General features: G+C 33.9%; 1 protein-coding gene across 2 annotated transcripts in view; it reads right to left on the bottom strand.

Annotated features, from left to right (window-relative positions):
* Positions 1-15100, bottom strand: part of LOC112960882 (sister chromatid cohesion protein PDS5 homolog A) — a 68413-nt gene that overhangs the window by 27097 nt on the left and 26216 nt on the right. For both annotated transcript variants that reach the window (XM_026055530.1, XM_026055531.1), the window contains exons 2-8: positions 9210-9413; positions 8722-8808; positions 7830-7927; positions 7197-7323; positions 3514-3594; positions 1842-1982; positions 616-731 (exon numbers count right to left, since the gene is read on the bottom strand). In XM_026055530.1, the coding sequence (XP_025911315.1) occupies positions 616-731; positions 1842-1982; positions 3514-3594; positions 7197-7323; positions 7830-7927; positions 8722-8808; positions 9210-9413 (854 nt within the window). The remainder of the gene's footprint in view (positions 1-615; positions 732-1841; positions 1983-3513; positions 3595-7196; positions 7324-7829; positions 7928-8721; positions 8809-9209; positions 9414-15100) is intronic.

Below are 15100 nucleotides of genomic sequence, written 5' to 3'. Positions count from 1 at the left end.
CATACAAAGTTATATACTATTTCTTATGAAACTAAGTAAGACTAAAATGAAAGGATGAACATACTATATGCAGATGAAATGCTGACCAAGTGGACTTCATCCATCAACTTTTGAACATAATTCTCCATAGACTATGGAGTCTATTGATCTTTATTACATATATGAAATTATAAATATATAAATCTCTACAGAATATGAATATGTACCATTTGAAAACATTCACTTCTTTAACTACTGAATTCTTGTATTTACTAAAAAGGAAATATTCAATCAAAAGGTAAATTCCACATAAAAGAGGCAGAGTTGCAGATATATTTAATGGTATGAAATTCTAGACAATGCTGTTACATCTATTTTGTGATTTTTGCTGTATATCTGATGTTGCTATATCTTTAATCTATATTCCCGTATCTGACAATATAGCAATCCTTCAGGCTTTTTTGTTCTAGAATATAACTTATGCAACTCTCTATTTTAAAGATTTAACAAGAGAACTTGCTGTCCAAATACAAAAAGTTACATCTTCTGAAAACGCAAAGAAAGATACAGTACTATAAGGAAAATTCAGCACAAATAAAGAATGGAAATTCAGAAGTCTGTCTCTAGTTCTCTTACCGCCCAAGAAAGCACTGCCAAAGAGGACGATTTTGTGTAGCCAGATCAGAATCCTTAGAGCCAAAGAGTTTAGCCAGAAGTCGAACAACAGCCAAGCGCTCTTCTCCATCATTGCTCTAAGAAACAAAGTGAAAAGGAAACTAAATCATTACCTGGAACATCTTAATAATAATTTCTGTCTTCCTTTTTCTTCTGATTTTATAAGTTAGATTAAAATGTGAGTTTTAAATAACTTCTGATAAACCCCAGTCTTCCTACATAGATCATTAGATTAATATGAGGAAAAATATACAAACAGCTAATTAAGCTAACATATTTCAGCCACTGATCAGATGGCTGCATTATGAAAAATTCCTTCTCTTTCAGACATAAGCAGCACACACCACAGTTTGAGTAATGTATATCTCTAGCAATTTTGACAGTCAATGATCTAATTTTTGTTTTAAAACATATTTTAGCACTATTTTTTGTGTGGAAAAGATTAGGCAGCAATTAAGATGCTCATGTAAATAGATGAGCACTATTAAAACAAAAGACATTTAGAATATAATTTCCTTGGATACTTATTTTTTGATTATTTTTGTTTGTTGTCACCATACCCATTATAATATATATGACACACAGATAATTCTTGCTCCTATTCAGTTACAATCTCATGAAAAACAAATAGTTATTTAATCATAAAACCCAAACAAAAGACCCAGACAAAAGCAAAACCAGGATAAATGAATTATTTCCAAGGATGTTATTCATCCTTTTCAAAAGGAGTCAGCTGACTTACCAGCTGATTATGACATGCCTGAGAAAATATTTAGGCATAGTTCCTCTACTGTTAAAGCATTATTTCACCCAAGGAAATTCTGCAAACCAATCCTGAAGTCTGGCACTCTTGCATCTCATGAGATAAACCAGTCACAGTCCAACTACTTAATAAATTTTTGGTGAAATCCAAAGGTTAAGTATATGTAACATTAACATTAGATCATACATATTTATCATCATAAAGACTATATATTTTGTATGTATGCATAATATATATTTACAAACTCAGAAAGTACACAATTGTATACAACTTTTCAGTATCCCTGTTTAAAATTATTTTAAAAACAAAATGGTAAGTATAAAAGTTCTATCAGTCCAGTAAAATACTTATTAAATCTACAGATCTATACTCTTTAATATTCATTTAAATTTTATTGCTTGTCTAAAGCTACATTGTAACCTACCTTAAGTTTGAATTCAAGCTGTGGCATGACAGACAGCAACAAGTGAGGATCTATGGCGAAAAGCTCTTGTATCAAGTCAAATACGTGTTCTGATAAGTCGCTTACTGAAGATTTTCCCAGTACCAGAACCTGGTTAAAAAACTAGAATGCAAACATTATTATTTAGCAGATTTGCCTTAATGCAAATACTATTTTTTTTAAAACATAATATGATTTATACTTTAATTATAATAGAAGGTACTCAACGCACATTTTTCGTTAGATCAAAAAATTTCACCCCTACAGCTTTGGCTCAAGCAAATCAAAAACAAATATCCTTTATAATTCAGTTCTATTACTTCCATCAGGACCAATTAATTCATGATATTTTATATTGATATTAAATTGATTAAATATTATTTTAAATTGATAATTTAAAATAGCAATGGAACTCATCTACTCCATGCCCCCCTCCCCAAGCAAAATCAACAGGTAATAAAAGAACTGATCATTTAAAATGCATAATCATACATTTTGAAGTCAAGAACAATTTTTAGAGTCTTATTTTTAGTTTTCTTAAAATTCAAAGCAATCCAAATTGAAGATCATTATGTGCTGAAAAATAAGCTTCTCTACTTTTAATCAATTTTAAAGAATGGCACCAATTTATAATAGGTCTTCTGATATTTGATAGCAATGTAATAAGTATAAGGTGCTTAGTGATCTATCAGAGAAAAACAAAGTAGCCTAAAGTATGAATAATTTCTCCTGTATTTGTAAAATTTTAATATGCATAATATACTCCCTATTAGATACTGTGGATTAATATTAATAATATTATTTGAGCAGTGCAAATGCTGCAAAGCTATTTTACACTTGAATAAGAACATAAGAAGAACAATATTAATTAACTCAAAGGTCACTCTATCCACTATCCTGTTCCCAGCTTTGACTAATTACAAAAGCTTAAAGAAATATGGGAATTGGAAAGTGGTATTTGTTAGTGAAACTCCCTGAGCTTTTAAATAGTTACTGATTAATCTTTCATGAATTCATCTAATTTCCCTCTTAACCTACTTTGACTCTTAAGAATACTACTGGCTTCAGCACTGAAGGAAGACAACAGACAAACAGCCTACATTCTCCACAGGACTGAAGTAGCTGGATATTTTAATAGTTGGAGCATATTACTGACATTCAACAGAAGGAATTACAGTAGAAAGAAGCTTTGTAAGAAACTGATTTCTTTCAGACTGAGTAAAAAAAGTTTAGGCTAGACAAAGTCTAGTAAAGAGCTGAGTGTCTGAAATGTTTCATCCTAAAGCTAGGATAAAACAAAGACAACTGGTTGCTGGACATATGAAGCACTAACAATTCATTTTGTTGCAATAGGATTTTTTGGTGCTCGGTAATGCTGAAAGACAAGTCATCTATATTCCCAGCCTAGATTTAGATGCTTCATTTTAGACCAAAGTAGATAAAAATTAATTTCTTCTTTAGTTATTTGAAACACCTCACAAATTTCTTTAACAAGCAAGTTAGGAAAATCCTATTTGGAAAATTATATTCTTGTAGTTGTGTTAAAAATGTGAATTTTATAAATATTATTCTTTCAAATAAACAAACAAACCTGCAATAAATCAAGAGAGTAAGAAGAACACAGTAGTTAACATGAATTAATCAATTTACGTACATTGGCAATACATGGTTCAATGGTCTGGACTGTCCTTTTCAGCAGGACTTTTGCAAGATCAAATGCTTGTTTATTAAGGTTCTGAAATAAAGAAAAAAATAATTCAAAATTTAAAGGGTTACAATCTACTTCACATGACTACTTCTCTCTCCCAGATTTGGACCACATTTTTGGAACAGTATGTTGTACCACAAACCTATTTGTTTTCAAAGCTATCAAAGTTCATTTATGTTAGTTACACAACTGCGGATTTACAGAAATCTTAAAACTAGTTTTTCACAACTTAAAAAAAAAAAATCTACACCAGCCACATCACTTCTCACACATTCTTCTAAGACTTTATCACTCTGGTTGTTACCTTTATTGATGAATATAATAATTGATGAATATAATAATACTAAAAAAAGTTTTCACTTAAAAAATTAAAGATTTTGAAGAAAAATTGCCATACCTTCATATTTTGATAATTAACATGCACCAAATTTGCCATACTGTTGAAAAATGAATTAGTATAACTTATTATACATATTAGTTAAAGAGGATTTTTTTCCCCTCACATACTCATTAAAGGTACCCTCTGAGATAGCCCATGAAAAACACCTAAATTTGGGGTATAGTTAGCTGTAAATAAATGTCTGATGGCAACACAACAAATCTCTACGCTGTTTTTATTCCTCTCAAGCAAGACAAGGAATGCAAGAGCACATCTGAAAAATGTGACTGTCCAAATCTTCACAAGATCCAATATGCAGTATCTCATCTCATCTAGGGATTACTGCAATTTGAAGGAAAAAAAAAGGAGGGCGGATTAGATGATTGCCCTGAAATTACAAACTATTGCAGAAAAAATACAGGTAAAACCTAAGGATGACTGATTCTCAGAAAGCCAGTATTCGGCAAGTCTACATTGAAAATGACTTTCCCATGTTCTTCTAGCTGATGAGCTGACAACTAGAAAGATAGCTCTCATCAACTGAGAGTAAAGAGAAACAAAGGGCCAAAGGCTCGAACAAAGAACTCCCTAGTCGCAATAGCACTAAATTGATGTCTCATGATATAACATAGGCAGATATGTATAAATTCTTTTCAAATTCTTACTGCCATAGAACGTAAAACAATTTTTTTCCAAACTAGACCACAATTAGAATCTTGTTGGCAGGTGTGTCCGTATTGAAAGAAAGGACTGCCAACCTCCTTGTTCATATAGGAAAAGGATTGATTGCTATGAAGTTTTTTTTTTTTCCCACAGCAGATTTTCTTCTTTATTTGTTATCTATCCAGTGTCTTCAGCAAGAAATTGCAAGAATGTTGGCTCCAGCTGCAGAATCCAGTTGTTCTGCAAGACCAGGTCCAGTACAACACGGTGAGGGACTGTTTTATACATAGGCTCACCAGAGGTGAAAATCTGTATAAATAAATAAATAAACACTCATTCTGTTAGGCAGAATATAAAGCCTTGAAGGTCTGGACTGGTCATGACGTAGAGGATGCAGAAGAAAGCACTGATTTTAAATACACAAAATATATGTTTTTAAGAAATAACCTTGACAGGGCGTGGAAATAAAATTCACTAAACAGTCTGAATGAAAGCATTAGTTTTAAAGTTAATAAAAAGAATTACAGCCTGATGTCATGGGTCTTCTGAGCAAGATATGATGTGCCATACTGTTATTCAAAACCTACGTTTACCAGAGGAGAGCCACATTAACACACACAGAGAGATGAACAATGTATAGCAAAGCTAATTTACTGATAAAAGTACAAATGAATATAATTTAGATGCTGATGTAGACTACACTTCATGCCTAGGTACTGGTATAGTTCTCTTTTTTTTAATTGCAGTATTGTCTTATACAATGCAAGACAGTTAGAAATCTAAAATGAAACACAATACAGTATCCAAAATATATATTTCGGCTCCTTTACAAAGATGGAACTTCCATTAAACAGCCACATTAAATCTAGCCACATTGATATCTTTATTATGTAATAACAGATGATGGTTACTATTCAATTATTTTGCATGGATGTAAAAGTATTATTATATATCCTGTACAAGAAAATAAACTACGCTTTTCATGCTATGTTGCTTCTGATTTACATACCTAAGGACATACAATTGATATAATCACAGAATTTCCTAGGAGATCTGTGCATGAAAGGAGAACATAATTACTGCAGTCAAACTCTGTCATGCAGAGCAGACAAAAGAACTTTCTGATATTTTTAAAACTACCACGTGAAGCAGTAGTTTAAGTTCTACTGTTGCAGGAAACAAAAAAAGTCAAAACAGAGGCCAAATACCAAGCAAAGTATAATACTGAGCACAGACTACAGAGCATTACCTGCTCAGTCAGGATGGCCAAGAATCAATAAAGACTGGCCACCATTGTTCTAAAAGATATTTAAAAATGGAGTACATCCCAATATATTTTTCAGTTTTTCTTAAAGAAATATTTATACTAATTTCACACAGCAACTGGAAAAAAATTAATCTGCAGTCCTAGAAAAACTAAAATTAACTTTAAAGGAGTCATAAGCGGAAACAGTTACATCCCCTCCTCATTGTGTTGATTAAGGACAGAGTTAAGGTTATATACCTAAGTTATCAATTTCCATATCTGAACATGTTTGAATTCATACTTAACAGGCTCTGAATTAATATTTATTTCAAGAATAATTTTTAACATCTGTAAAATATTATTCTGTCAAGTTTACCTTCCCTCTTATCAGAGCCTTACTCGAGAATTCCCTTCATTAGGCAAAATTATATTATTAAACTAACAGTAATTTGCCTACACCAAGTAGTCGCAACACACTGTCCAGTTATACAAGGTTTACGAGGTCTCTGCATCCACAGACCCGTGCCCACCACTGTTCATAGCATCACCCAGCACCTGACACACATCTACACTCCTGTTTTTCCACTCCTGAGCTCTACTGCCTATATGCTGCTGAGAAACAACTTACAAAGAACAGCAGATTTTCAAAAGGACTCTTTTCTATTGTTCCGAATAAAAGAGGCCTCCCCTCCTGCTAACAATTTTAATAGGCCATCATCTCGTTGCTGTCAATAAAAAGGAGCTGATACAATGATATTTCCATCTCAGTCACTCATAGAAGAATGTGGAGCATTCTTCTATGACTAAAGGCAACCCCAACTGAACTAAAAAAATGACTACAGTTTAGGTAATAGTTAGGTTTATAAAGAGAAAAGTTTAAAAGGGAAAGGCACTGAAAAAGAAAAAAAAGGGGGGGGATGTGGAGGGGAGCTGGACCAGCAAGCTGAGACAAGCAGCAAGTTGTCACAGAAGACACGGTCCATGTTGGTGAAGTCATGCTTTTTTAAAGGTAATCAAAATACTTCACACCTTTGCAATAAAAACAAACTTAGAATTATGTCTTATTAGAACACTAAATTTGCTTGGAGATACTTAGTTTTTGTGTGAATACACAGTTCCCAAGGTGGTAAGTAGATGAAATCTCTTGATACTGAGTAATCCAGATATAGACAAGGACTAGCACCAAGTAATTCTCAAAGTGAATTTTCAACCCACTCTTATAAGGCTGGAAAAAACTGCAGTTATGATGGTCTCAAGTGTGTGAAGAGAAAAGCAACAAGCAAAATTCAATAAAAATGACTGTTTTAATAGTATATTGATATCACATTTTACTTTGCAGACCTTGTGTGCAGGAATGAGGTTAATCAGAATGGAGTCCAGCAGCTCCTGAGTTACTCCATCGCCTTCCATGATGATAGAACTCATCAAATCTAGCATATGCATTTGTACCTTCTGGTTGTGACTATTACTAAGAAGATAAAGAACATGCTCATTAATAAATTTTCAGACACTGACAAATACCAACAGCACTTTTAAGAACAAATGGATGAACACCTAACACTGTTCAGCTTGCACTCCCCCATATTCTGCACATCTGAAAACTCAAACCACTTTAACTGACTGTTCTCTGTTATATAAAGCTTCAAAGACCTAGAGCACACTAGCTTTACTTTGAGAAAGAAAACAAGCAAACAAGGAACGGTTATGGGAACACAACTGCAGCTAAATGAGTCAGAATGATGTATAACTTCCTAATGTAGACAAGAAATTTATAAATATCAGTAAGAGTCTACTCTTAGGAACACATCCCTCTATAGTGTGAAAAATTTGCCTTCGTTTGCTTTCCTTGAACCTCCTCGTTAGGAGACTTGTTCTGTTCAGATCTATACATTTGTACACTAGGTAACGATTCAGTCTACCCCCCAAACTGATGTTATTTTGACATTTCAATATAATTGAAGTAATTCAACTTACTTGATAACTGAAAAAAGAGTCCTAAAAAGCTGAATAAAAATTTCATTGCAATCTTCCAACTCAAAGCAGATGTTGTAAGATTTAACCCAAGCTAAATTCTAAAACAAAAATGGGATATTCAAATTATGAAATTACAACTTGCATTAAGTCACATAAATATGATTATGCTAATTAAAATATTGTATTTAAAGAAAAATACTATACAATAGATTGTAAACCCTTTGGGAAAAGAGACTGCATATCTGCTTTGTGTGTATAGAGCTCTTAACACAAAGGGGCTTTGTAATATACACTTAGATGAAAACTAAAGAATAATCTGATTTCATATGTACAAAAGCAGATCAACAGAATCTGTTACTATAATAAGGCCATACCTCTAGACTCTTATCTTCCTCATGCTATGAAATGTTATAGTTTAAAAAATTAATAAAATGCTTATAAAAGAGATTTTCTGTTTCTGCATGAACACTGATAAAAAAACAAACTTTTTTGTCAAGAATGTTTTTTTCTTATGTTTTTAAACCAAATTCCTTTCCCTGTGATCAGTTATAAGCACATTTGCATTTTAATCAGCATTTGAAATTCTCTCTTGACAAGGTAATAAAAACTTAAGGTGCATGACACAAAAAAATGAATATATAAAATTGTAAGAGAAAGGCTAAATGTTAATAAATATCAATCATTTTAATGTGTCCTCAACTATAGGCAGCAGGGACTTATTAAATGCTAACTGAATTATAACAGCTACAAGAAGCAATACATTGAACTTGTTTGGTGTAATTTACAGAATAAAAGAAAATTTCCAGGCATATTGCCACATACAAAGAAAGACTGATTACACTTCTTAGGTTCACAGAGCAAATAGCATCCACTGAAAGTTACAATATATTACCTCTAACAAGTAAAAGTATCTGTTAAATTGAGGGCTCTTCGTGTCCTCCAAGCCTTTTAATTGTCTTGTAATAAACAAGAATATGTCCTGTTAAACAAAAATGACAGTTTTACAAATTTGATTCGAAAGAGTATACAAACATAATCCTTTGTTAATGACAGCTACCCACTTTTCCAAACTCATGAAATTAAAATGTTAAATTGCCTTTCATCGGCACTGACAGAAATCAGTCATCAACACAGATACTGCTAGGTCTAGCATTCCTTTATAGAAACAGCCTTAAAGTATCATATTGACTCAAAAAGTACCAAAATTGACCAAAAAAGTACCAAATTGACTCAAAAAAAAGGACTAAAGCAACACCTCTACTAAAACTGAACACCACTATAAATGTAAGTAAAAAAAGATTTTTCACTTTTTTTTTTTTTTTTAAAGCACCACAAGAGAATGAGTTATGAAGAAGGGCTTTATTTCCTAAAGTATTTTACCTTAAGTTTGTCATGGGAAGTATACGGAGCTTCAGGAGCATAGATTCGAAAGATATCAGCCAAGCAACATGCTACAAGAAGGCGCACATCTTTATTGGGATTCCTGAGGAAGAATTCAGATGCAAGGTGCAAGGCTAATGGGAGATACTGCTGTTTCTCATCCTCTGAGTCCTGGTCCATATCCATGAAGGTTTTTACCACCATCTGAAAAATAACGAAAAAAAATTCAAATGCATCCGGCTTTCATTCCTAATTACTAAACAATACTTTCTAAAAGGATATAACACCAGGAAAACCTGTTCCAACGCATAATTACAGTGTTGCAATTTTTTTGTTATGACAAACAGCTGAAAAGAGAAGTTTTAACCTGATATTTAAAGGCTTATTGCACTTGACATTTGAAATTAAGACACTGTATAGTGCTTTGCAGCCCTGCATATTTTTCCAGTCTTAACCTGAGGTGTGGCACAGAAATTGCTACACACTGATGAGGTTGGACATGGTAGCACTTCTGCATCAAAGCAGTCCACACCAAAGTGTGGACTCGCATCAGTGTGGACAGTCTGAGGGGCTGTAGCCCATCACAGCCTTTTGGGCTAACACGCAGGTTGCGGTAATGCAGCTGCTTCTTCAGCTATCCCAGGGGGAGCCTAAGTGGGCAGTCTTATGCTCTGCCTACACCAACGTACAGAGCTCAAGAATCACTTTACACACGCACAATCCTTTAATCTGGTTTAAATGGACCAGATACTGGACAATGCTTTCAGCCCTTATGAGAAACTCTGCAGATCTACTCTTTCTGCATGCTCAAAACTGCATCTAAACCCTTATCCATATAACGAACAAAATCAACTGTACATTGTTTCCTTGTTCCTTCTAGCACAGCGAAAAACTATTCCTGTGAAGTGCCACCATGTTTATTTTTAATTACGTTTTAATTAACAGGGGTTGTAAAATCTTAACATAATGATTTGGCAAAACTAGAAGTGAAAACTTAGTTTGAAGAAATAGAAGTTGCAGGTGTAGCTTTTRGAATAGGGGTCATTCAGGGACTATGATGACTCCTAGGATGTTAGCACAAAACTGGGAGTTGTGCCACAGAGTTTTAATATGACCTTGGTCAAGTCAGTCTTTGTGTCCCATTTCTCCATATCACTTGAGTATCCTTAGAGTTAAAATTGTGAAGGACAGATATTACCTACCGATAAGACTTAGTATACATACACACATTAAAGAGAAATACAAGAAAAAACAGATTGATAGGTCTTGACAGGGCAAATTTGGCCTGCAAATATTAATAGTGAAACACCACAAGAGACTGAGCTGACAGCTGATAAACACATTTCTCATGCTTACTACAATTCTTTTGTTACTATGTCATTCAAATGATAATGAGATTGCTCCTCCGTTATTAAGCATGCCACTGCTTCCAATATGAAAACACCGTCTTTCAGCTTTACTTCCTCCCTGAGTTTTGGAACCCAGTTTTAAATACAACGAACCTTATAAATGAAAATAAATGTTTGACAGCAACTGTTCCTGTATTGTATTACTTAAAACTCCTCCTCAATTTCTATAAATGCACAAGTTCATCTCCTTATCAAGCGACTTATAGCAAGGCCAAGATCAAGGCGGGGGGCAGGGGGAGGGAGGTCCAGCCAATGCCCATAAAAATCCAAATTCTACCTGCATTGGCTTGTTTCCCTAAAAACATTCTGTAACTACACTTAGAAGCATTAGCTGAAAGGACAAAAACAAAACTCCTACCAAACTTGTTTTCATATCTTTCTACTGCCAGCACAGGTCTGTGATAGTGTCACAGATCACCTGTCCTTCCTAGACAAGAGAATAAAAAACAAACAAAAAAAGGGTAACAGTCTTCAAAATCATAACAGATTCTTTCAAGGTAAAAACTGTTCTTTGTGTCCACTGGGGACAGGACAAGAAATAATAGCCTTTACTTGCAGCACAGGAGAGTGTGAGCTACACAGGAAGAAAAATTTAGCAGTAACCACTGTTAAGCATTGATTCAGATAACCATTTCTGAAAGCTTTAAGAACAGGGTAAAAAGAACTAAAAGATTTGTGGATCCTACCCTGAAGACTGATGATAGCGGAACAAGTTTACAGGGTATATAGTGTAAGATTCCTTCCAGTCTTACTTTTTATTAATTTTAGATAATCAATCAATTAGATAATTTTAGATAATCAATCTTTTGATCTTTCCCCATAAGTCTCTCTCCTTGTACATATCATAAGCTTCATAATCAGAATATCTTCCTTGATTCAGATCTCTCTTCAGGTTCTCATATTCATGCTATGCATAAATCTTGCATAGATTATCTTTCATAACTTCATTACACTATATTTCTTCTTGTTCACAGACTCAGTTCTGCCTCATTCCACCAGTATCTATGCAGAACACCACTGCAAAGATAGCTGCTCAACCTGCTGTTTTGATCTTATCAGCTCTCTCTCTCTGTGCCTTTGGTGGCTTTTCCCTCTCTGACACATCAAACAGACCAGAAAAGTCAGTGTGGTGCAATGAAAACAAAAACAACTCTCTCATTTGCTACCAAAACATTAGGATATTCTGAGATTAGAGTAATGAAATTAGCCTTCAGCACCGTCTTATCTGTTTGAAAACACAACATCTTTATGCATTTGCCTATGGTGCTCTTATATTTGGAAGGAACTCCCGGCAAACACCCACAAAAACTCATTCTATTTTCCTGCAAAGCAGTCCTTGATATTTCTTTTCTATTACAAAACAACTCTTGGACAGTAATTGGGCCGCAAGTTGCAACCACTGTTTAACACATTGATCTATGTTTTCTTCATTGTTTCTTTTTAGGCCCATATCTGCTTGTATTAATGTGCTGTCTTTTGTTTTATAATAGACTATAAGCTCTCTGGTGCATGACATTCTGTTCATGGCATGCACAAAAATCAAGTAGAACAGTGTCTTGGTCTTTATCTAGGGTCCTAAATACTAAAATGATACAAATAAATAATATGATGTGTGGGATATATAAAATATATTGTACTATAAAAATAAAACAAATAATGAGAGTAATACGTAAACACACTGCACAGTGCCAGATTATGGCAGAAAGCATTATGTAAATTCTTGCTAACGGTCTGACATGCAAGATACAGGAAAAGGGGAATTAATTTTTTAAGAGACTTGTATTTAATACATTCTGTATGACACAGTTCAACAAAATAGTTCAATACATTTACTGAATACAGGCATTTAACTATATAATAATCTAACAGGAAAAAAACCCGCATCCTGGGAGTACTCCCCTTAGCTAAGCACTGATCCCTATAAGGCTGGCATTGATTAAGGTATTACAGAATAGAATTACTTCCAAAGTCCTGCTATCTACATATGAGAGTTATTGTTGAAACAGAAAAAAAGTTCAGACATTAAATACAATATATGCTTGGCACTTACACATACGCTAGAAAGCCAAGAACCCACTCAAAACTTCACAAATTACAGGATTGGCCCTCCTGCCCTTCAGCACAGCTAAAAAAATAGTTATCAAGCAACAATCAGGAGGGCAACTTGAACCTTTAGAAGTACAAAATACTGTATACTTGATGGAGTCACTTATCTGTAATAGAATCATATGCAGTATCCTTGAGTACAACACACTGATCACCAGGGCCATGACTTCCTGGGATACTTTTGCCTTTCTCTCTGTAGCTATCCATTATCTTTGGTTTTCTCAAGACAGGAGAAAGTTCCTGAGACAGGAACTACCTTCCCTTCCTTCCTGCATGTTTATCCCATGTCTAATAAAAGCCTTGGTCGAGGACTATGGTTCCCAAATGCCTCCATAATACAAAGAAATAAAATGACACCATACTAGAGGTTCCTTTCAGTTCCTTTCTGTGTTAAGGTCTGACAAAAAACGTAGCTTTTTATAACCTGGGATGGGTATTACTTGGGATATGCAAAATCAACAGAACTATCAACATATAAAGTTAAGCATACTTATGTAGCTCTAAACAAAAATTTGTCTTAAACCATATTGTAGTCATAGTTCCAACACTTTGCAAGTTACTTCCCATAACAAATAATGTGATTTCTCAGAGGAATAAAAAGAATAAATGCAGTATGCAATGTTGCATAATGCCTAACAAATTCAAGGTTGATAACATTTTATGAAGGATTGCTAACAATTGGTTCAGAAAGATTTCATAGTTAATTTTTTTTTGCCATACCAATGTTTTCAGTATTAGTCAGGACTGCTAGAAATGGATCTATTAAAAGAATCTGAAAACTGAAAACTTGGGACTAAATTCTTCACATTCAAAAAACTAAGAAATTCAAACAACTTAATTTCTAAAGCTTTTAATAGTTAAAAAAAAAAAAAAGAATGGAAACCACTCGTGTAACTATTGACACACATAAATGTGATAATGAGGGAAAATGACAAAACAAGTAAAGCCTGAAAAATTCAAAACTGTGGTTAATATTGTATTGAACCATGTATACCAAAAGAGAGAAAAGAATACAATTGCAGAATGGAGAGACATGAATTACTACTGCCAGGCAATTTTTAGTATAACTATTTTTTTCCAAGAATCTACAAGTTAAGCTACAGAAATTATTTACTCAAGTTATTCATACTTTAGGTTTTCTATTAAAGCAAACTACATTCAAGATGTCATCCAATCTGCCCTATCTACCCTTGTAGTAGAGGATAATAGTAAATAGTAAAACCAAACCAAAACAAATCCTCTCCAATTCCTCTTTGTATTAAGATTTTTCATTCTAGGTCTGAAAGAATTCTCAATTTCCACAGGTTTTGATGCAACTGTTACGTAAAAACTTCTCTAGCAGAGGAAAGTAGTTATTTCAGAGTTCAATATTAATTATTATAACACTAAACCAGTTTTTATTCCAGGAAAAACTGATTAAACCATAATAGGAATGCACTATTTTTCAAATTACAATACTGTTGTCTAACTAAAATCTTGAAGTAGAAACAACCCTAGATAGAGCAGTAACATTCATCTATATAAAAACCTAACACCTGGTAGTTTCCACCACAAAAAATTGCTACGGTCCTCTATTGAAAAAAGCAAGAGACAAAATAGCACGATTTAAACATATTACTGTAACTTCATATATTTTGTTCAACAATTMAGCCCCCAGTTTCAACATTAATTTCTAGCAAAGACAAACACAATATAGTTATTCACATTTAAGATTAAGGTCCATTTTATGCTGCTTTTTATTTAATGCATCTCTATTAAATAAATAACATTGAGTAATTACAGGTTGGTACTTTAGTTACCTTCTACAAATGAGTGCTACAACACTATTCTAGAAATTTTCATTATTGATATTTTTGCCATAGTTCCTCAAAATTCTAATGATCAGAGCAAAGCGTCGCACTGCCAGGCTCTGCAAACATGGAAGAGAAGGTGTTCCTGTGACTCCAGGTAACAGAGATCTATGTCTGGTCAGCTCAGTTTTGCTCCAGAAGCACCTAATTCTCTCCACTGACTATGAAAGAAGCTCAGTGTCACTAGATGCCTGAAACTGGGTGAGATGAACTCTACCTGAAGCATCTTACGAGACTGACAGCCTTTCAGTTTTATTGATGTTCTAACATATATACACCAGATGGTTCATGAACTGCACACACCTCACATACAGTTCATATGTGGCCCCTTTTCACAGGCAGTAAATGGGAATGGCAGTGTGACCCTGCATGACTGAAGCCGCATATGGCTGCTGCACAAGACCTATGCTTCAGATGGGAACACCAAGTTTTGCTGTTCAGTTCCTGGTTTATGGTTAGTGACCACACACATCTAGGTGCATGGTTTGCAGGATCATGAAGTTCAGTTACCATTGAAATATACTGA

This window comes from Apteryx rowi, unplaced genomic scaffold (assembly GCF_003343035.1).
Source record: "Apteryx rowi isolate R43461 unplaced genomic scaffold, aptRow1 scaffold_1233, whole genome shotgun sequence".
NCBI lineage: Eukaryota > Metazoa > Chordata > Aves > Apterygiformes > Apterygidae > Apteryx > Apteryx rowi.
Note: the sequence above shows the minus strand (reverse complement) of the source record. Positions and strands in the feature narration are given on the sequence as shown.